General features: G+C 36.0%; 1 protein-coding gene across 1 annotated transcript in view; it reads left to right on the forward strand.

Annotated features, from left to right (window-relative positions):
• The window catches only part of CCAR1 (cell division cycle and apoptosis regulator 1), a 52753-nt gene extending 33537 nt beyond the window's left edge, over positions 1-19216 (forward strand). The window contains exons 14-25 of the mRNA XM_006835833.1: positions 159-369; positions 1173-1256; positions 2885-3070; positions 4384-4575; positions 11858-12097; positions 12382-12493; positions 16068-16150; positions 16490-16636; positions 17542-17662; positions 17755-17940; positions 18341-18546; positions 18869-19216. Of these exons, the coding sequence (XP_006835896.1) occupies positions 159-369; positions 1173-1256; positions 2885-3070; positions 4384-4575; positions 11858-12097; positions 12382-12493; positions 16068-16150; positions 16490-16636; positions 17542-17662; positions 17755-17940; positions 18341-18546; positions 18869-18928 (1828 nt within the window). The 3' untranslated portion in view covers positions 18929-19216. The remainder of the gene's footprint in view (positions 1-158; positions 370-1172; positions 1257-2884; positions 3071-4383; positions 4576-11857; positions 12098-12381; positions 12494-16067; positions 16151-16489; positions 16637-17541; positions 17663-17754; positions 17941-18340; positions 18547-18868) is intronic.
• The last annotated feature ends 4228 nt before the right edge of the window (positions 19217-23444 follow it).

A 23444-nucleotide genomic window follows, 5' to 3' on the forward strand; every position in this document is an offset into this window, starting at 1 on the left:
ACCAAAAGAGGAACTATGGCTTCTATAATTTTTTTTTCTTTAGACCAACTTCAAGTTCTTGCAGCAAAATTTCTTTACTTGATGTGCTACAAGTGATCTAGGGTCTTTAAAATGTATTTTAGAATTTTTTTTCCAACATGCTTCTTCCCTTGCAACAGGTACCGTTTTGCAGAGATTCGCTACCATCGCCCTGAGGAGACCCACAAGGGGCGTACAGTTCCAGCTCATGTGGAGACAGTGGTTTTATTTTTCCCGGATGTTTGGCATTGCCTTCCCACCCGCTCAGAGTGGGAAACCCTCTCCCGAGGATACAAGCAGCAGCTGGTCGAGAAGCTTCAGGGTGAACGCAAGGAGGCTGATGGAGAACAGGCACTGAACGCTAATCCCTTTTTCTATTTCCGCTTCTCACAGGCACAGGAACACAGGCACAAATGCACACCACACACTACATAACAAACACACATCGAGGAACATAACTGGTAACAGCGACTGGTAATCCAGCTTTCAGCAGTGTAGTTGTATGTTCTTTTCTCAAAAATTCTGTCTATTACACTAACTTTAAGAGTGCTGAGACCTCAAAGGAAAATAAGTTGTGCTTAAATTGCACAGAATTTTGTTTTTATCATAGGTCTAGTTGCTGGAATCTGGGACCAGTTGTTGAGCAAGATTCAGTATAAGCCATTTTAAACATTGCCATTTTCTAAAAATTTAAAAATTTTCTCTTTCACGGTCATCAGTTCTAATCATGGATATTTGAAATTGGACACCCACAAGTCTGAGAGATTTGAAATTTCAGGCTATGTGGCAACGTCATTGGTACATTTGAAAGGTTTGACTAAATCAATCTTTGGGTGGCTTGAAAATTGGGGCAAAATCACACACTGTGTGGTTAGTGGAGACCAGCAGTGTTTGTGCATCCCTGATATCCTTTGTGTTGTAATTTATCACCCTTTTGTGTTTCACAGATCTGGCTTTGATTGGCTGATGAGTGTCTTTGTTATCAGTTAAAGTGGTAGAATGTATGTACGTGGATTTGCCTAAATAATAACTTTAGGAGAAGACAATCTGAAACACTTGTGACCTTGCACAGATCAGCAACAGACTTTTAAAAATAAATTTTTTTTATTTTAAGGTTTCAGAATATTAATTATGGTCTTAATTTTGTATATCAGGATGAAGAAGAGAAGGACGATGGTGAAGCTAAAGAAATTTCCACACCTACGCATTGGTCTAAACTTGATCCAAAGACAATGAAGGTAACTTTAAATATGATGGTATTTAATTTGAAATCTCTGAAAAGGATATAGTAATGTTGGTGAAAATGAAGATAGTGCTTTTTATTTTCCTGATAATAACCAGTCAAGGTGAATCCAACATTGTATTTATAAAGACTGATTTATAAAGTCATCTTTTGTTTACAAATTGTTTGTTGTTATGTGCCCCTGACTCGGTTCTGACTTAAGGGTTTCCAAGAAGAGGCTGGTGGGTTTGAACCACTGACCTTGTGGAAACTTATAAATCAGTTCAGCCATTATCTTTTGAATGTTTACAATATAGTGAGAACATTGTTTTCTGCTCTTCTTGTGGTTAAGTGCCATCAAGTTGGTTTCACCTCACAGTGAACCTATATAGGGTTTCCAAGGAACAGCTGGTGGGTTTGACCTGCCTACTTATGGTTCAGAATCCAAGGCTGATTGATCCTACCTACAGTGCCACACCAGGAGTTCATTTTTGCTCTTAAATAACCTGAATTTAAGAGAAAGGGAAGATTTATGAGAAAAGCTTGTCTAGTTTTTAAAGTAAAATTTAAAAGTAAGAAGCTCGATACATAGCCCAAACAGGGAAAGAAATAATAATTTAAGAACCTCTTTGGAAATATGTGTTTAACTTGAACTAGTTTTTCCTTGTTCCCCAAAGTCTCTGGACTGATTTACTATCTTTAGCTTTGATTCTCTGAGCCTATAGAACGTGAGTGTAGTTGTGTGGTCAGAAGATCAGAGCCTGCTCATATAATCACTTGCTTTTTGCAACTTGTCTCACTCATGAAAACTGGCCTCTGGTTGACATGTGTTTTCAGCAAGAAAAACCTTTTCTCTCCTTTGTTATGAAAATTTGGTTTCTTAACCCACATTCCTTTTTTAAGTTAAGAATGTGTAAGTTAAGAATTGTTGGTCTTCCACCTCTTTTGAGTTGTAGATTCCGAAAATAATAGGCAATTAGATTAAGCCTATATCAGGATTTTTTGTCATTTTGTTAAATGTAAAATTTTATTGATAACTTCCATTGTTTTTAAACTAGTATTTCTCTTTATTGTAATTATAATGCATGCTTGCTTTAAAATTGATACAGAAAAATTAAAGAAAAAAAATCACTTAAGTCTGTTATTCAAACACAGACATTTATAAATTGATGTATTCCAGTATTTTTTCTGAGTTTAACTTTTGTGATTGATTGGTTCATTGTAATCATGTATGCACATTAGTGTTTCTTGCATAATTCTAAATATTACATGCTGTTCTTTTGACATACCGTAGTTTCCCTGTTTTTATATTGAAAATTTTAGTGCTTTGCAGGGTTTAGGACTGTGAGTGAATGCATTTATTTCTGTGTTTAGGATATTTAGAGTAGATTCACAGAAATTAAAATTACTGGGTCAATTAGTGTTGGGTTTTTTATTTTTAGGTTTTTTTTTACTTTTTATTGTGAATGTTTTTTTAAAACATTAGCTTGAAAGCCTTAAAATACATTTCAGGTATTCTGTATTTTTATATTGTATATGCCTTTACCAAATTAAAAAAAAATAAAGCAGAAGATAATTGCACAGATACTTGCCTATAGCAATATCCCTTTTTATCTTTCTGTGTTTTTATGCTTCATATATTAGGTAAATGATCTCCGCAAAGAATTAGAAAGTAGAACTCTTAGTTCAAAAGGATTAAAATCCCAGTTAATAGCTCGATTGACTAAACAGCTTAAAGTAGAAGAGCAAAAAGAGGAACAGAAAGAATTAGAGAAATCAGAAAAAGAAGAGGAAGAAGAGGATGATAGGAAATCTGAAGATGATAAAGAGGTATATATATTGAGTCATTCAAATAATGATACTGTTAATATCGATTTTATTAGAGGTTCTTGGAAGATTTTTTAAATTAAGGTATAATTTATATACATTAAATTTTTTAATCAAGAGTTTGGCAAATTGTGACAAATGTATAAACACACCCATATTTAATATATGAAGTTGTCCCATTGGCACCTGAAGTTCCTTTTGAAATCATTTTCTTCTCCTACCTTCCAGCCTCTGGGAGTCACTGATCTGTTTTCTGCCTCTTTAGTTTTGAATTTTCTAGAATGTCGTATGAATGGAATATTACATAGCCTTTTGAGTATTATTTCTTTAACAGCATAATATACAATAATTTGTTTGTACGGAGTAGTCCAATGTGTACCACAATTTATTCATTCTCCACTTAGAGACACTTGGGTTGTTTCCTAGTCTTACATTTTTAAATTCTCACTTGTAAAAATGAATAGAAAGTTATTCATGGTTCAGACAAAATGAAACATTAAGAATATAAATACACATCATCATTTATAAAATATTTCTGCCAAAAAATGTTTGATCTGAATCTAATTGTGAGAAAACTCAGATAATCTAGAATGTATAAAATCCACTAAGTATCTTGCCTGTGCTTTCAAGATATGAATAACCCTAGATTAAAGATTCTCAAGATACGACAGCCAAATGCACTGAATAAAACTTGACTAGATCTTGGATAATGTTTTAAAAAACCATAAAAAGTATAAATGGGATTATTACAAATGTCTTACTATTTATATGGCTGTGACAGTAGATGATATTGAGGCAATATTATATTTCTTAGATATAATGGTTTGTGATAATGTAGGAGTATCATCCTTTTTTTCAGAGCTATGTGAATTTAGGATTTCTTAATGGGTTCTGAATACTGACTGTGATGGTGAAAATGTCCCAGAGTTGGCCAATGGGACTTCTTTTAAGTTTGCTTCTTTATCTCCTATCTTTTTTTGTGTACTTCATTAATTTTCTTGTACAATATGTGTCTGTCTTATCCTTTACTATCTCTGCCCTAGCTCTGGGATCACATGAGCCAGGCTGCTAATCTCAAGGTCAGCAGTTTGACACTACCAGCATTTCTGCAGGAGAAAGATGAGACTTTTCTCCAGTAAAGACTTACAGCCTCGGAAACCCTATACAGGGTCTCTGTGAGTCGGAAGCGACTTCACAGTGCACCACTACCACCATCTATACATATATATTTGTCTATGTATATATATACATCTAAGTCTATGTAACTTTCATTCTCTGACAGAAGTTTGATATGCTTATGTATTCTACATATCTAGGAGGAAGAAAGAAAACGCCAAGAGGAAATGGAACGGCAGCGACGAGAGAGAAGATATATTTTACCTGATGAACCAGCCATCATTGTTCATCCAAACTGGGCTGCAAAAAGTGGCAAATTTGATTGTAGCATCATGTCTTTGAGTGTCCTTTTGGATTACAGATTGGAGGATAATAAAGAACATTCATTTGAGGTAATGTTTACTTTTGTTTGAATTAGGATCCATTATGACTCATTAATATTCCTGTTAAATCTCTTTGTACCTCTTGTAGTTTTTTAATATACAGTTAATTTGCTGAGGGAAAAACAGGTGATTTTTCAAAAAAAGTTTCCTGTAGATTCAGTTTACTCTATGCCTTAAATATGATTGTTTCTAAAATTTAATTCAGGTTAAGCTTCATTTTTTTTCCCCTTAAGTGTGATACTGGACTGCTAACCTCCAGGTTGGCAGTTTAAACCCACCAGCTACTCCTCAGAAATCCTATATGGTGTTGCTATGTGTAGGAACCCACTCAGTGATGCTTAACAATAGCAATAAATACTTCCCTAATAATAAGGAGCTCTGGTAGCATAGTGGTTATGAATCGGGCTGCGAACCTTAAGGTCAGCAATTCGAAACTACCAGCCGCTCTGCGGGAGAAAGATGAGGCTTTCTACTCCCATAAAGATTTACACCCCCAGAAACCCTCTACAGGGTCGCTATGGGTCGGAACTGACTCAACGGCACTTAACAACAACAACAACAATAATAAGTAGTAGTATGTTCTTTTGTAAGGAGACACATGATACGCAGTGACTGCAAGAGGTCATGGGAAAATTCAGTGAAAAGATAATGGTGCGCTGTGGGGTAAGCTACTGGACCTCAAGGTTAGTTTGAACCAAAAGGTCATCTGTTCAAACATAACAGCTGCTCCTCGGAAACCCTATATAGGATCACTACAAGTCAGTTCCAATTTCATGGCACTTGACAACAACATATGTCTAAATTCCTCCTTTATGGACATCAAGTAACATTTTTTTCCCCCTATAATTAAAAACCTGTGTAATTGAGTTGAACATTTTGTGAGTGATTGTGGTGTAAGTTAAAATAATTGATGTTTACCTTGTTAGCATATATTTCTTTGTAACATATGAGAGTAGAGTTTTATAGCACATCATCTTATAAAATAGTTGAAAATTAGATCCCTAAATGAGTGAATACGTAATTCATTTAAAAATTACAATAATATCCATTTATCTTTTCAACATATTTCACTAATTTTTATTTCATTACTTACAGTGGAACAATCATACATGCTCAATTTTTCGTTTTTTTCCCAACTTTATTGTGGATTGAGTTAAAGTTCACAGAGCAAATTATCAGTGTTACATTTAACAAATCCTATTTTGCTTTATTACATGCCTGCAATCCCCTCCATGTACTAACAGTTAATAGTATTTACCTCTATTCACTTTATTGCATTCCTCCTTGTGTCTTCCATTACCTTCATCTTTCCTCTGCCAACCTCCCTCTTGTATGTTGTCTACCCTGTCACCCATATTAGCATGTGTATACCCTCTAGCCTGTGGATAATCCCTCCCCATCATAGTTTCTTTTTTCAAGAAAACCTTTTTTTTTTTAACCTTTATACAACATATTGGGGAGCTCTGGTAGCGTAGTGGTTACGAATCAGGCTGCGAACCATCAGGTCAGCATTTTGAAACTACCAGCTGTTCCATGGGAGAAAAATGAGGCTTTCTGCTCCTGGAAAGATTTATAGCCTCGGAAACCCTGTACAGGGTGGCTGTGAGTCAGAACCGACTCCACGGCACACAACAATAACAACATACAATATTGGTCTCATATAGTATTTGTGCTTTTGTGATTCCTGATGTGGTGCTGTGGGTTAATGTGCTGGACTGCAAGGTTGGTAGTTCATGCTCACTAACTGCTCCTCGGAAACCCTATGATATGAGTGAATATGAGTGAATCAACTCCAAGGCACCTAACTATTACACTCAATGTAATGTCCTCCACATTCAACCATGTTGTGAGGTGTTTCACATATTCATTGTTGATGAACGTTTTGTAATCCATTCTGTGTATGTACCAAAGTTAGTTTAACCATTTTTCTGTTGATGGGCATTTAGGCTATCTCCATCTTTTTTATAGTCTCTTGTACACAGCATATTTAAGGACCTTGTTACTCATTCTGCTCTCTCTGTTTCTTGACTGGTAACATTTAATCCATTTACATTCAGTGTAATTTTCATTAGGTTTGAATTGTTTGCTGTCATTTTTCTGTATGTTTGTGTGTGGTGCTACTGGATTCCTTGTTTCACATAAATTTCTTTGCTTAGTTCATAACTGTTAGTGGGTTTTCTTTTCATTTTCATTTCTTTTACGTTAATGATTACTAAATCTTTCTGATTTTACTCTTTTTTTAATTTTGATGTGCATCTTGTAGGTTTGTTTTACTTTAATGTAATGGTGTGCCATGGAGTCAGTTCCAACTCACAGCAACCCTGCATGAGATTTCTGAGGCTGTTAATCTTCATGGGAGCAGAAATCCTCATCTTTCTCCTGTGGAATTGCTGGTAGTTTAGAACTGCTTACCTTGAGCTTAGCAGCCTGACTCATAACCAGAGTACTATTTTAAATACTTGTATGTCTGGATAATTTCCGTGTGGAGTCCTGGTGTGGGTAAGTACAGAACTGCTAACAGATAACATTTAGTGACGGTTTAATCCACCAGCCACTTATTAGAAACTCTATACAAGGTCACTATGAGTTGGAATTGACTAGATGGAACTTATTAACAACAATATCTGAATTGAGTTCTGGTGGTGGTGTTGTGTGGTAATTTCAGATTGTTGTCTGCTCGTGTTTCTCAGTCCAAAGAACACCTTTTAGCATTTTTTGTAAAGTTAGTCTGGCCATTATAAATTCCTTTAATTTTTGTTTACAAGGAAGTGTCCTAGTTTTGCTGTCTTATCTGACTGACAGCTTTCCTGGGTACATGATTCTTGGTTGGCAGTTTTTTTCTTTCATAGTTTTTCATATGTCATTCTATTGCTGTCCTGCCTGCATGGTTTCTGCTAAGAAATCATGAATAAGAAATCTTATTGTTTCTCTATTGTAGGTAACTTTTTGTTTTCCCAAGCTACTATCAGGATTTTTTCCTGTCTTTGATTTTGGGCAGTTTGATTATAATATGCATTGGTGATTTGGTGAATTGTCTCTTCCTGTTTCAGAATCTGATCATTCATAAATTGTTCCTGTTCGTGGTTTCCCACATAACTCTTAGGTTTTCTTTGGATTTTTTCATTCTTTTTCCTGATTATTATTCTAGCATACTAATTCGGGCTTCCATTTCTTCAAATTTACTCTTTTGCCCTTTCAATGTATTGTCTGTTTCTGAAATTTTAGTATTGATCTTTTGCATTTCTAATTGAAGGGCTTGTATTGTTTTAAAATTTGTGTTTATTTTGTCTGTTTTTGTCATTTTTTTCTGTAATTCAATTTTTTTCTGTGTTTTCCTTGCCTTTCTCAATATCTATCTCTAAGTATTCTTTTGAATTCGTTCCATTTTTCTTCCTCAGAAGTGTTTTCTGGCTCTGATCTTGTTCATTTGTTTGAACCATTTTCTCTTGTTTCTTCCTGTTAGCTAAAATTACCTGTGTCTCCAGGGCATTGTGGGATTATTGTATTTAATTGCTAATTGTGAATTGTGTTCTAGGCTCTTACCAGCTGTCTCTTGTGGATGTATTAGAGAAGGGAAGCATGTACCCTATTCTTGTTTGTGGTTTGTGTGCCTCACTTTAGGTTGGGCTTAGCTGGTTTTTGTTGCTGTCTATCATTGATGAGATAGTTTTGGATCTGGTATTAGCTCTAGCCCAGTGGGTGAAACTGCAAAGGATGTGTTTGTGGCTGGGCTATAATGACAAGGTTACTGTCTTCTGTTAGGTGGGAAAGAGAAGTCCCTCCCTCCCCCCATACACACAAGAAAACAAAACAGAAAAAACAAATAAGGAACCAATAATAAAAAGAGAAAAAGGTAAATAAAACAGGCAGTAACCAGGTAAAAAACATAACTGTAAAGACAGAGGAACAGGTAAATGTAGCTATACAAGAGAAAAATCAGAAAAGGAAAAAAAAAAAGTAAACCACTTAAGAATAAATAAAAAGAAGGTCTGGTAGTGTAATGGTTACGAATCGGGCTGTTAACCTTAAGGTCAGCAGTTCGAAATTACCAGCTGCTCCGCAGGAGAAAGATGAGGCTTTCTGCTCTCGTAAAGATTTACATCCTCGGAAACCCTGTACAGGGTCGCCATGGGTCAGAGCCTACTTGACGGCACTTAACAACAATAAGAATAAATAAAAAGAGAAAAGAGGCACAGGAAAATGGAGCTAAATAAGAGGAAATAAAGGGAATATATTTTAAAAGCACTTAGAAAAATCAGGGAGAGGAAAAATGTAGAGATACAACGATAGATCAAAAGGGGAAAGGAGAAATAAAGGAAAAGAAAGGGAAAAAACAAATACAAAGGAATGGAAAGAGGAGAAAGAAGATGGAGATGGAAGAATGAAACAAAGGAAAAACCTAAACCCCAAACAGAAAAACACTGGACCCAGAGACAAGAACATTCTGGGCTCCTGCTGTGGGTGTAGGAGGAGTGTAACCTCAGAGTTCTGGCCCTAGATAGAGGCCCTTGATGGAGCTGATTTCATTGTTTAGGACCACAGGGCAATTTGGCACAGGATGACTGGGTAAATGTTGGTCTGGTGGCCCTGCAAGTTTTGTTGGTCTAGAACTGATCCTGCCTGAATTCAAGCACCAAAGCAGAGCAGCTGGCCCCTGCTTCACACTGGCATGACTCCCAACCATGTGGCTCTGGGGATGGATGAGGTTGGGAGCTTGCCATACCTTTGGTCACAAGGGGATTGTGGGGAAAAAGAAGAAATTCAGCTATTCCTTTCCTGTGTGTGAACCTGCTCTGCCAGGCCTCCTTCTCTTGTCAGAGCTACTCACAAGATGGTCATGCTGCATCTGGCTGCCGTGCATAAATCAGTCTCCCTCTCTAGCCATCCCTTCTTAACTTTTCCTTCCATCAAGCACTCAATCTACTCCTCTCATCTTTCCTCTTAATCTTAAATTCAGGGTTCCTGAATTTTCATCTGTGTCTGTTTTATTTGGTCTCTTGTATCTTTGTTAGAGAGGGTCTGTGTTGTGTGTCTGCCTAGTCTACCATCTTGCTGAAAGTCTCTGACTAATACTTTTTAAGAAACAGTTGACATCTTGATTTTGACTCATGGCAACCTCATGTGTTTCTGAGTAGATTGAAATCTCTATGGAGTGGACTAATATGTTTGTGATCTTTTGGAAGTAGATTGCCAGGCCTTTCCTTAGAGGTGGATTTGAACTGCCTGCTTTTTGGTTGTTAGCTACTCACTTAACCATTTTGTACCACCCAGGGACTCCGGCCCTTACTTGCTACTAAATGGGGAAATTATCAGCCTAATGCTATCTTACTGTGCCACTGGGCCTCCTTATTTAGATAACATAAAGTACTTGCTTTAGTTATGAGTGGGAACTGACTCAATGGCATTTAGTAACAACTTGCTTATCTTGATATAAAATGTTACAAATATTAAAATACTTCATTGCTTTTCGGCATTTGTAATTTTTTTATTCTGATATTTGGTGCGGTGCTGTAGGATCAGCATTGGGCTGCAAACCACAAGGTTGGCAGTTCAAATCCACCAACTGCTCCTTGGAAACCCTATACAGGTTCCCTAACAATGACAACAAATGAATCAGAATCAAATTGATGGCACTTAACAACAGTGGTGCTAAAACATTAAAGACTGTGTGACTTTATTTTTATTACCAGTTGCCATAAATTTAAGTAACAACATGTATTAGTCCTGGGCTGCAAAGTCAGTGGTTCAAACCCCAAAGCTGCCCCCTCAGAAACCCTGTATCAGGTCACTATGAGTCGGAACTAGGTTGATGGCACTCAACAACAATAGCTATGGTCATTTTTTTTAAATTACAAAATTGGACATTTTGAAAAATGCATTATAAAATCATAACGTTAATGAGTCATATTTTTCCTTAATGGTCACAAAAATCTTAAGTTTTATTTTATCAAGTATATTGAACATACTGCCATGATTATGTATTTTACTGGACTGAAAGGTCGATTTGAACTGCAAGGTTGTCAATTCAAACACCAGCCTCTCCTCAGAAACCCTGTATAGGGTTGCTGTGAGTTGGAAACCAACTTGCCAGCACTTAACAACTACACCATTTTCACATTCTAAACCCTTTTAATTATCTGTTGAAAGTAATGGACCTTATGCTTAGAAATATACATATATAAAATTTAGTGTGTACTTTTTAGGTTCAGAGTGTGCTAAAAGACTGTTAATCCATAGATCCCTTAGTAACAACATGTGCTTACTACTCAGGACTTTTAAATGTTTCACTGGCCTAGAATACGCTTTTTAGATAACTATATGACTTATTTCTCACAACATTCAGATCACCTTTCAAATGTCACCTATTCTGGAAGGCCTTCTCTGCATACTATCTTTTTACTCTCTCTACTTTAATCCTGCTTGCTTATCATTTTATGTTTGATTTGTTTTCTACTTCTCACTATTGATAACTTCATGAGAGTAGGGATGTTTATCTGCTTTGTTTACTCTAAAGTATTTCTAGTGCCCCAAATAGTCTGGAATACATAATAAACATTTGATAAGAAGTGTTGAGTAAATGAAGAAAGTTCATGACTGTGTTAGGGTGGTAGGTAATTGGTTTTTTTTAATTCATTTCAAATTTCTGGTAGTAAGGCCAAATATATATATATATATTCTGGTAGTAAGTTCTGGAGTGGCACTTTATAGTGGAGTTCTGATGTGGTGCTGTAGGTTAATGCGCCCGACTGCAAAGCCACTTGGACTGCAAAGTCGACGTTTCAAGTTCACCAGCTGCACCTCAGAAACTCTATACAGGGTCGCTGTGGGTCAGAACTGACTCGACAGCACTTAACAACAAAATCTATATGATATGCACACACACATACATATATATGCTATTGTTGTTGTTGTTAAGTGCTGTCTAGTCAATTCCAACCCATAGTAACCCTGTATCGGGTTTCCAAGGCTGTAAATCTTTATGGGAGCATTCTCTTGCGGAACAGCTGGTAGTTTCGAACTGCTGACCTTGCGGTTTGCAGCCCAATTCATAACCACTATGCTACCAGAGCTCCTTATATATGCTATTAAGATAGTGTATATCTATTTAGCTTTAGAATGTTCCTTTGATTATTTTCTGTCACCCCAACCTCATTGATTACAATGTCAATGACTGTAAGTGCACTTAGTTGGTTTTGACACGTTTTTATTTAGTAATAAATTATTGACTGTCTTGAGTTTCTCAGTATTTCTATTAAAATGGGTTTTGTTAATATTGGTATCTTTTATATAGGTCTCACTGTTTGCAGAACTTTTCAATGAAATGCTTCAGAGAGATTTTGGTGTCAGAATATACAAATCATTAGTGTCTCTTCCTGAGAAAGAAGATAAAAAAGAAAAGGATAAAAAGAGCAAAAAAGATGAAAGAAAAGATAAAAAAGAAGAAAGAGATGAGGAAACTGATGAGCCAAAACCCAAACGGAGAAAATCAGGCGATGAGAAAGATAAAAAAGAAGACAGAGATGAAAGGAAGGTCTGTAATTACTTTTATACACATCAGTCTGGTGTAGAATTCTATCAGAATATATTAAAAGACCACAGTAAAAAATTAGTGTACTGTTGGAAATTTAAAATTTTTAAATGTCTGTATAAACATCTATAGCTAATTTTCTGGTCATTTATTCTTAAAGTAGAAGAAATTTGTAATCTGAAACTATTTCAAGTCAGTTTGGTGTATTTGATGTTTGGTTGAGCTGTTGAGTTGGATGATGTTTGTTGAGTTGACTTGTGTTTAATTTTAAGACATTTTAATTACAGAAAGAAGATAAAAGAAAAGATGATTCTAAAGATGATGATGAAACTGAAGAAGATAATAATCAAGATGAATATGATCCATTGGAAGCAGAAGAAGCTGAAGATGAAGAGGATGGTATGAGCTTTCCAATTGATTTCTTTTTATGATTAAAAGTGATTATTTTTGTTTAGTTCGTATCATTGAAACAAAATTTTTAAAATTGTTACTTAGAGTAGAAGCAGTAAAATTTTCTTCCCATGTAAATCTGGTTTTATTAAGTAACTAATATTTATGCAAGGAGATTTTTTAAGGCATTATTAAAAATCCTAATACCCCATATGTAGTTGATTTATATCCAGCCTGGAGGGGGAAATTGCCTAGAAACTGTTTTAAAGACTTGTTCCAGTTGTTTCACATTTGAACTATATTTAGAAAATTAATTTGGTCCTTGTGATTCATTTTTCTAAACTATAATACATATGGAAAGGAGCTCTGGTAGCATAGTAGTTACGAATCGGGCTGTGAACCTTAAGGTCAGGGGTTCAAAACTACCAGCCTCTCGGTGGCAGAAAGATGAGGCTTTCTATTCCCGTAAGGATTTACACCCTCGGAAACCCTGTACAGGGTCGCTATGGGTCGGAACCAACTCGACGGCACTTAACAACAACAGCAGTACATAAGGAAGTCTACATATAATATATGGAGTTTAAAGAATAACAATAATAAACACCTATGTACTTGTCACCCATATTAAAAAGCTGACCTTTACTTATAGGGATGATATTGATAATGTTTTACAGTAGATATTCTGATCAATCATAGCAGACATTGACCATAAAGTACCTTTAAAATAATGTTGATTACTTATTGATTTCTATATAGATGTGTGGCTTTTTTTATATTTAATTACCTTTTACTGAAATGGGAAACCCACAAGAAATTTTTAGAAATCATATCTTTGAAAATTATTTTTGAAGTATATTTGATTTATCTCTAGCAATTTTTCCTAAACATATAGTAAAGTTTAAAGAGCTGTGCAGTAAACACGCACATATTTAACAACTTTGCTTCAATAATTAATATTTTGCCTTATGTGTTTTGTTCTGTGCATTTGTGTTTGATCTATTTGAAAACATGAATTTTCATCTTACGAATATAGATTTTCTCTTAAATAATCATAATGGTACGATTATGGTTCTTTTTTTGTTTCCCTGGTGTTTTCCATTGCTGTTTGTTTATGCTATCCTTGTGTTTTGTTCTTTCATTGTTTCATTATTCTGTCAAGTTTCTGGGACACCACTCTTTCCAGTGGAAAATAGAATTGATAGATAATGCAAGTACCTAGCCAATTAATATCTGATACGATGTTTTATCAGAAGAGCAGTGATACGATGTTATAGCACAAGAGCAGTGATACGATGTTATAGCACAAGAGCAGTGATACGATGTTATATCAGAAGAGCAGTGATATGATGTTATATCAGAAGAGCAGTGATATGATGTTATATCAGAAGAGCAGTGATACGATGTTATATCATCAGAGCAGTGATATGATGTTATATCATCAGAAGAGCAGTGATATGATGTTATATCAGAAGAGCAGTGATACGATGTTATGTCATCAGAGAAGTGATATGATGTTATATCAGAAGAGCAGATCATAATTAAACCATTTTTAACCTATCAAATTGATGAAAATTATGTTTTTAATAAAAGGTATTATCAATTTTGTTATTGGTAAGTACCGATGAGGGTTTCTGATGAATGGTTGGTGGGTTAGCAGCCCAGTGTTTATCCTATAATCCCATAGTCCCATGCCAGAAATGAACTATGAATTTAGAAGTGTAAATAGCATTTCCATCACTCTAAGGAGCTTATGACTAGTTATATTTTTTCTGGACATAAATAAGTGAATAAATCAAATCCTTTAAAATATCAATATTGATGTTCATCGCATGGTTGTTTATTAAACATGTTTATGAAGTTGCCTATTCTAAAAATAGGAGTCTTGGTGTGGTGCTGTAGGAAAAGCACTGAATCAACCATAAGGTTGGTTTGAACTGCCAGGTCTTCGGTTCAAACCCACCAGCCCCTCCTCGGAAACCCCATATAGGGTCACTGTGAGTCAGAACCAATTCCACAACACTTAACAACAACAACATTCTTAAAATTTCATAAAATTGGAATCGTGCAATGTGTGTCCTTTTGTGCCTTTCTTATTTGACTTAGAATAATGTTTTAAGGTTCATTCATATTGTAACATACTTTAGAATATCTTTTTTTTTTTTTGGTTGAATGTTGAATGTATGTACCATCTTTTGGTGGTTTTTTGACTTTTGGCTATTGTCAATACTGCGTCGAATGCTGATGTTTCAGTAAGTATCTGCTTCACTTGTCACTTTGCACTCTTTTGGCTGTATACCTGGAAGTAGAATTGTTTGAAGCTTCACAGGAGATATATAAATGAGTCTGTCTGCCCCTGCAAAGATTTGCAGTCTCAGAAACCCTATACAGGGTCACTATGAGTCAGACCCGACTTGACAACTCTTAACAACTACATAGTAATTCATGTTGAAACTTTTGAGGACTCACCAAACTGTTTTCCCACAATGGTTGCACTGTTTTATATTCCCTCTCCTCATAAACACTTGTTTTTTTATCCAATTTTTATTACAGCCATCCTAGTGGGTGTGAATGATATCTTGTTGTTTTGATACGTATTTCCCTTAAGGACTAATTATGTTGAAACATCTTTTCATGTGCTTATTAGCTATTCATATATCTTGTTTGGGTAAACTGTCTCTGCTACTCCTTTGCCTGTTTTTGAGTTAGTTCTGACTAATAGCGACCCTTGTATAGGGTTTTGGAGAAGCGGTTGGTGGGTTTGAACTGCTGACCTTGTGAGTAGCAGTCCAATGCTTCAGAGTAAGCTGTTTATATATGTTGTTGTGTTGTTATATGCCATCAAGTCGAATTTCCAAGGAGTTGGCTGGTGGATTTGAACCACTAAACTTGTAGTTCAAACTGATTTAAAAATGTTTAAGAATCCAATGCTAAATCTAAGGTTCTGAAGATTTAGCCCTATGCTTTCTGGTTATGTTGATCCACTTTTTGAGTTAATTTTTAGATGTTGTGAGGTAGGAAATCATTGTGTGTGTGTGTGTGCATGTGTGCGTGCGTGTGGCACATGAGTATATAGTTGTCCCTGTATTATCTGTTGAAGAGCATAATCATTTCCCATCAAGCAGACTTGCCAACCCCTGTTGAAAATCAGTTGACCATAAATGAATGGGTTTATTTCTGGACTTTGTTTGTTGGTCTACATGTCTATCCTTATGCCATCACTACATACTTGATTATTGGAACTATAGTAAGTTTTCAAATTGGCTTCTTAAGGCTATTTTTAGCATGTTCATCCTTTGAAAATTTCTAGTATAGAAAAGTAGTTTAGATCTCAACCCAAATCCATTGCTATCAAATTGGTTCCGACTCATAGCGACCCTGTATCGTGTTTCTGAGGCTGTGAATGATTGCAGGAGCAGAAAGCCTCATGTTTTAGCCCCAGGGAGCAGCTGATAGATTTGAATCGCCCACCTTGCAGTTAGCAGTCCAGTTCGCTCTGACACCACTGGTGCTCATTTTTTTCCCTCAATTGTCATTAAAAATATCATTGTTTATAAATGTTGTTACTGCCATATTTATTTTTTAGATCGGGATGAGGAAGAAATGAACAAAAGAGATGACAAAAGAGATATCAACAGATATTGCAAGGAGAGGCCCACTAAAGATAAGGTATTTATTTATTGAATGAATGTTATATTCTTAATAATATGACAATTCCCATAATCCAGACTTCTTATGTTATCCAAAGTTAACAGTCATGAAGTTTACTAGTCATTCATTATGTGTCTGTTGCTTCTAAGGAAAATTCAGTCAGATATATTTTGCTATTTCTGGCTGTGCTAGGTAGCCAGTATGCCTCATTTCTTTTGAACATTGGCATATGCAACTCAACTTATTTTAGGTAAGGTGAGGCAAAGGTCTTTTATATGGATGGATACAGTATCCATTTTTCACTTTTCAGGGGTCAAGATATTCATATTGAATCTTCTATTTCTTCATTTTCTTTAGGAAAAAGAAAAGACTCAGATGATCACAATTAACAGGGATCTGTTGATGGCTTTTGTTTATTTTGATCAAAGCCATTGTGGTTACCTTCTTGAAAAGGATTTGGAAGAAATACTTTATACTCTTGGACTGCATCTTTCTCGGGCTCAGGTGATATATTTTGTGAATAATTTAAAGTGAAAATTTATTTTAGTGACTGTTGGGAAGAAAGAACAATAACATATATTTAATTTCATAGATGCTCATCTTTTTTCTTTTCAGTCTTTATTGGCATCTTTTGAATTATAAAAGCAATACAAGATAGTTTTAAAGTAATTAAGCAATACCAAATTTTATAAAATTTAAAAGCTAAAGTTTTTCTTCCATGTATTTATAACTTTTATTCAATAGTATTTTGTGGGCTAGTACTATGACAATAAATGAGACCAGTTATTTCTTTTTATGTTGGTGTTGTTACATGTCACTGAGTTGGTTTTAACTCACAGAAAACCCTGTATAGGGTTTCTGAGACTGTAAATCTGGGGGAGCCGGAAAGCCTCATCTGGTGGTGGATTTGAACTGCTGATATTGCAGTTAGCAACCAATTCTATAACCCACTGCACTATCAGAGCTCCTATTTTACTGTATTAGAGATATACTATAGTCAGCTTAACTGATCTCCTATTGCTATATGGTGTCAGATTTTGTTTTGTTTTTTATTTTACAGAGTATACTGTATTAAACATAAAACATCTTCATACATGTATTTTAATGTATGTAACAATGAAACATTTTTTTCTCCCAGTGATACTTTAGAGTTTATAGTTTAAGGAAATAGTAAAAATAAAAGCACAGCTGCAGTAATTGTGGGAATAGTGGCCTAAGCTAGCACTCCTGCTGTGTCCTGTCCTTTATGGCCCCTTGTGACACCTAGAAAACTCAAAACATTGTACAGTTTAATTTAAAAGTAGATGCTACGAATGTGCATTTATGAACACTAGACAGAAGAAAAATACGTTGTTCTAGGAGAATAAAAAATAGTTTTCATCTTACTCACTTGCTTGCTTACATTATAGGTAAAGAAGCTTCTTAATAAAGTAGTACTCCGTGAATCTTGCTTTTACCGGAAATTAACAGATACCTCAAAAGATGAAGAAAACCATGAAGAATCTGAAGCACTGCAAGAAGATATGCTAGGTTTGAATGTATTATTTTAAGACCTTGCATTTTATAAATCTAATATTAAAGAAAAAATCATAACAGTAAAATACATCTTTAATTAATTATAGGAAATAGATTGTTACTTCCAACACCAACAGTAAAACAAGAATCAAAGGATGCAGAAGAAAACGTTGGCCTAATCGTGTACAATGGTGCCATGGTGGATGTAGGAAGCCTTCTGCAAAAATTAGAAAAGAGTGAAAAAGTAAGAGCTGAAGTAGAACAGAAGTTGCAGTTACTAGAAGAAAAAACAGGTAAGGAACAACCCTAAATATGTTAGTGCGCTACTGAATACACTGTACAAGGAGGCTTCAAAAAACTGGTGGGAAAATTCTGATACCTTTTCATTGCATTTTTCTATGACCTTTTCCAAGTGCCCTCATATATGTGTAAGTTTTATGTTATGTGTGCCTTAGTTTTTTAGTTTAGCCACTTAATTTTTAATCTTCCAGTGCTACTTGACTTACAAGTTCCTGGTACTTTCTTAAACATACACAAATCATCTAAAAATGGAATTTGGGTAAAAATAATACTTAAGAAATTCTATTAGCTTTTTATTTTCCTAGCTTAAATATTAACTTTGAAGTTAAATTGCAATTTTATTGGGGAAAAAAGTGAATTTTAGGTTTGTTTGTTGTTTTTTTTTTTAAACAGATGAAGATGAAAAAACTATATTAAACTTGGAGAATTCCAACAAAAGTCTCACTGGTGAACTCAGAGAAGTTAAAAGGGACCTTAGTCAGTTACAAGAAAATTTAAAGATTTCGGAAAACATGAACTTGCAATTTGAAAATCAACTAAATAAGACAATCAGAAACTTATCCACAGTGATGGGTGACATCCACACTGTTCTCAAGAAGGTTGTAAATTTAGTACTTTGACATTTTTATAATTTGTTTCTATCAGTGTATTTATGGCATTTAAATTCTTTTACTGTTTTTTATGTTTTGTTATTTTAATGTTATTTAGTTTGTAGTATTGATGGTAGTACATCCTTAATGAAGTTAGTCAAAAGTAGTTTTCAAAGCCAATTAGTTGTTTATTCCAGGGCCACTATTTTAAAGACAATAAAGTAAAGCAAAGCTTTCTATGAATACCTCTGTTTACTTTTTTTTTGTTTTTTGAGTTTAGATTTATGACCATCTAATAAAATTTACTGTTTCCTTGTTTATTGTTTTATAGGATAATGTGAAGAATGAAGATAAAGACCAGAAATCCAAAGAGAATGGTGCAAGTGTATGATAAAATACATTCAGTGATGAGATAATGGTGTTTAAATATGTAATATATAAAATCATGTTACAAGAATGTCTGAAAGTGATGCATGTTTGACTTAGTAGTATAAATATCTGTTAGTTAAAGATGTATAAAGTTTTTGAATGTGTGAGAGTCTCTGCTTTTGAAAATTGCTTGTAATTCCTAGCAAACAAATTATTAAATACTCCTTGAGTGAAATAATTTTGCATTGCAAAGTGTTTTAGGATGAACTTTGTTATAGTTTTAACCCCAATAAAGTTCATCACTTTAATTCACAGTATTTAATTACCAAATCTCTATTATTAAGATGTCTAAAAAATTTGATTTTATTTATAGCATCATTATTCTTAGGACTTTATTTCAATTTTTTTATCTATTTCAGTGTAAATTATAAAACCGCATGCAACTTTTTGAACTAGGATTTTTTTAACCATTCACCCCAATTTCTCTTAACTGGTATTCTTTAAAAACAATCATTACAAATTTAATTCATCACATAAACTAAGAAAGCAATAGACAACTACCATTGTTGTGTATATAGACTTTACAAACAATACCCCTGATGTTACAAATGTTACAGCTTTAAATTAATTGTTCTATCTTCCCAGAATAGCACCTATATTACTTAAAATTTGGGGGTTTGTTTTATTTTTAAAGCAGTGTATGTCAAATGTACAGTTAAATATCAAGCCAATAGGTGTCAGTATGATACCTTAAATTAAGCCTTCTTAATTAAAAGTAACTTTTTTAAATTAGTCTGTGTAGTTCCTTCAGCGGTTTAGTAGATCTTTAAGAGTTGGTTGGTTGACTCTTGAGTAAGAAGGGTAGTGTTTCTTAACCAGAGTTTATCCCAAGGGACATCAGCAGTGAGGCTATTTTGGTGGTTACAGCTGAGTGAGTGCTCTTGGCATTTATTGTTGTTGCTAAGTGCTGTCAGATTGGTTCCAACTCAGTGGGTTGGAACTATGATTGTAGATTTATCTGTTTCTTCAATTCTAGTAAGGTTTGCTTCATCTATCTTGGTGCTCTTTCATTGAGAGCAAAGATATTTATTATGGGTTCTATGGGTAGCCCATGGGACTTTCAGTATTCTCCTCTAACACCATAACTCAGAAGCATCAATTCTTCTATAAATGTGGGTGGTGTTGGGGATTGTATATAACAAGCAACAATTATGAACAGTTAAATAATTATAATTAGTTCGCTGCTATTTTATATAAATTTAAAGAATGTGTTGTAAAGAAAAACTTATTTATTGCAAACACAACTAGTGATTCCTTTATCCCTAAGTCTTGGTGTTTTTTTTTCTTTTTAACTTTTTGTGAATTGAGTGAAGGTCATTAGGTTTACCTTCAACTTTTTGCTTTATCTCTTTGATCTTATAGTGTGTTCCTAAATTATTTAAAAATTTTTGTTCTGTTCTCCATTTTTTCCTCCATCTTTCTATAGATCTTTGAAGCTACCAAATTATTCTTTTGAAATCGTTTTCAATTCTCTTACCTGTTCCCTCAGAAACATCATCTGGCTCATTTGTTTGAGCCATTTTCTCTGGTTTCTTCCTGTGAACTAAAATTCTCAGTTGTCGCCAGGGCGTTGTAATTTTGTAGAATTTGTAAAAACAAAGTGCAGTTGTTGGACCGGAAGAGGAGAAATATCAGGGGAAGGGAAGCTCCTGTAATTCAAGGCACTCAGGAGATGATTGTGTAAGGGATGTGACAGCAGAGTTCCTGACCCTAAATGTAGTTCCTGTTGCCCTCAGTGTTATCTGTGTTCAGGGCATTCAATTTGGAAGTAGTTCACAGGAACCCTTGATAGGGCTGGTTTTAGTGTCTGTTAGGATGACAGGGAAGCTGGGGGCAGGGTGGCTGGTTACATGCTGGTGTGGTGACTCTGTGGGTTTTGTAGGTCTGGAGCCAGGACTCCCTGAATCCAGGCACCAAAGTAGCACACCAAATGATGTAGCCGGCCCCCACCTCAGAACATCCAGCCAATGATGTTCTGAACTCCTGAAGAGCAGGGTTTTGTGCTGGGGGTGGATGACGGTCAGAACTGGCCACAGTCTGGTTACCAGGGGAGCCTGGGGAAAAGAAATCACACCTTATCCGTTGCCTGCTCAAATCTGCTCTGCTAGGCTTCTCTCTGCTGCCAAAGCCACTTACAAGATGGTGGAGCAGCATCTGGCCAACCATTCACCAGTCTCCCTTTCTCGCCATCTGCTTGGCCTCTCCTCTCAGAAAATATTCCATCCAACTCTCTAATCATTCTTCTGAAGGTTGTTGTTACGTGCCGTTGAGTCAATTCCAACCCATAACGACCCTGTATAGAGTTTTCGGGAAGCGACTGGTGAGCTTGAACACCAACCTTGCAGTTCATATGGCTTTGCAATCTGGGGCATTAACCCCAGTGCCACACCAGTACTTCCTTCTGAAGGTTAGGGTGCCAGAATTTTCATCTGAGACAGTTCTCTGTCTTGTATCTTTGTTATAGAGGGTCAGAGTAGTGGGTCTGCCTGGTCCACCATCTTGCCAGAAGTCTTGGATTTTGAGTTTTTAAAATTGTTTTATGTGAAATGAAAGAAAAAAAATATATTTGCCTTTTAAAACATTTTGGGTATTCAGAAGTAAAAATGCAGTTCTTGGGTTCTGTCATCCAGCAATGACCAGGACAAAAAAAAAGTAATTTGATAACATTGAATTAATTAGGTAACAGATCTTGGATAACTTTTTTTATTTTTTAAGTTTTTATTGTGAATTATGTGGTAGTTTACATGGGAGAACATTAATTTTACATTCATCCTATCGTATATCATCTCATTGCCATGGTTACAATCTCCTGCATGCATCATCAAACAACCAAAGGGTATATATACCCTGCACGCCTGCCCCTTGGTCGTCCGCACACAGCCCCTCTCGCTATCTGGATCTAAAGTCCCCAGATGCTCCATCTGTCCATGTCATTGTCTCTCCCTCCATCTCTGGCTAGGGTCCTGTACTCCACTCTTCTCCCTTGATGGTCCCAGGGACCTCCGCTTCTAGACTGCAAAGTTAATCAGTCCCCTCCATGCCACAAAATATCTACCTTTACATTTCCAACCCTCACAATCTGTCCTGATAACAATTATATCACAAGAGACCTATCTGCATTTCCTATCATCAGCCCCGCCTGGACAGGTTCGCTACTACTCATTGGAGATTCTACCTTCCTCCATGCACTCTGAATCTAAGTTCCCTCTTGAAAGCTTGTAAGCTAGTCACGTCTTGCCTTTGTAGCTCCCACACTCTGGGTAGCCAATGTCCAAGTTGCCCATTCCTGTCTACTTTGTGTATGGAGAGGGGTGGGAATGATCCTTGCAGTAAAGTTTTGTTCCCTCTTTTGAGCTACTTGCATCCATAGGTGTAGGTCAAGTTCATCAAATTGTATCAGATTACTCTTTTTTTTTCCCTCTTCTTTTCTTCTAGTGGAGTTCTGATCATCCAGCCATTGAAGCCACGTTAAGTGGGTATTATCTGCAAGTGTAGGTGTTCTTGTGCATCTCCCTTAACTTCTGATCAGCTGGATGCTTTACTCTCTACTCTAGTCCTCTGTGGCCATGTCATTGTCTCTGGGCCCAGGAGTCCCCAGGTTTTGCCATACCACTTGCCAACCAGGTCTCAACCCGGGTTTACAGGAGTCTATTTAACATGGTGAGACTTAGCTCACAACTTCATTGCTGTTTATCCCTCATTTCCCCTTATTGGTGACCAACGTGGTCACCAGTCAGACCACATACCTGCTCATTGAGTCTTAGTCTTGGAAGGGGGTTTGCCCTGAAGGGACCTGACCACTTGACTTGATGGCTCCTGGACAAGCAACTTGCTTGTTCTTAACTATTCAAGTAGGACTGCTGTTATTGTTATTTATTTTTCCTGCCACTCTTTTGTTTCAAGAAGTATCTTCTGTTCTTCTAGCCACTCCAGGCTGGTCTGCTTGTCCTTTCAAGTGGAAATTTCCCACCTCAGAAGATTCTGGATGGGATTTAGGCTTCCACCAATGATCTTACGCAATGCAAAAACTCTGTAAGAAGCCTCCTTCACTGGGCAAGTCTTACCCCCTTTTTAGGTATTCAAATCAGTTATAGGCTGAAGACGGACTTAAACACTTTCTGAGGCATTTGGTGAAAGCAGATAAAGCTGCTGTTGTGGGTTCCAGCTCATAGTGCCCTTATTTAGGGATTCCAAGCAGCAGAAAGCCCTGTATTGCTCCTGGGGAGCAGCTGGTGAATTTACACTGCTAATCTTGTGGTTAGTAGTCCTGTGCTTTTTCTACAGCAGCACCAGTACTGCTGTATTGCTGTTGTTATGCAGTGCCCTGGAGTGACTTCTGACTCAGTGTGACACTCATTAAGGTTTCCGAGGCTGTCAATCTTTATGGGAGTAGAAACCTCATCTCTCTGTCACAGAGTGGGCTGGTGGGACCAAACTACAAACCTTGTTAGCAGTTCAGTACTTACCCTACAGAAATG

This window comes from Chrysochloris asiatica, unplaced genomic scaffold (assembly GCF_000296735.1).
Source record: "Chrysochloris asiatica unplaced genomic scaffold, ChrAsi1.0 scaffold00020, whole genome shotgun sequence".
Classification (NCBI taxonomy): domain Eukaryota; kingdom Metazoa; phylum Chordata; class Mammalia; order Afrosoricida; family Chrysochloridae; genus Chrysochloris; species Chrysochloris asiatica.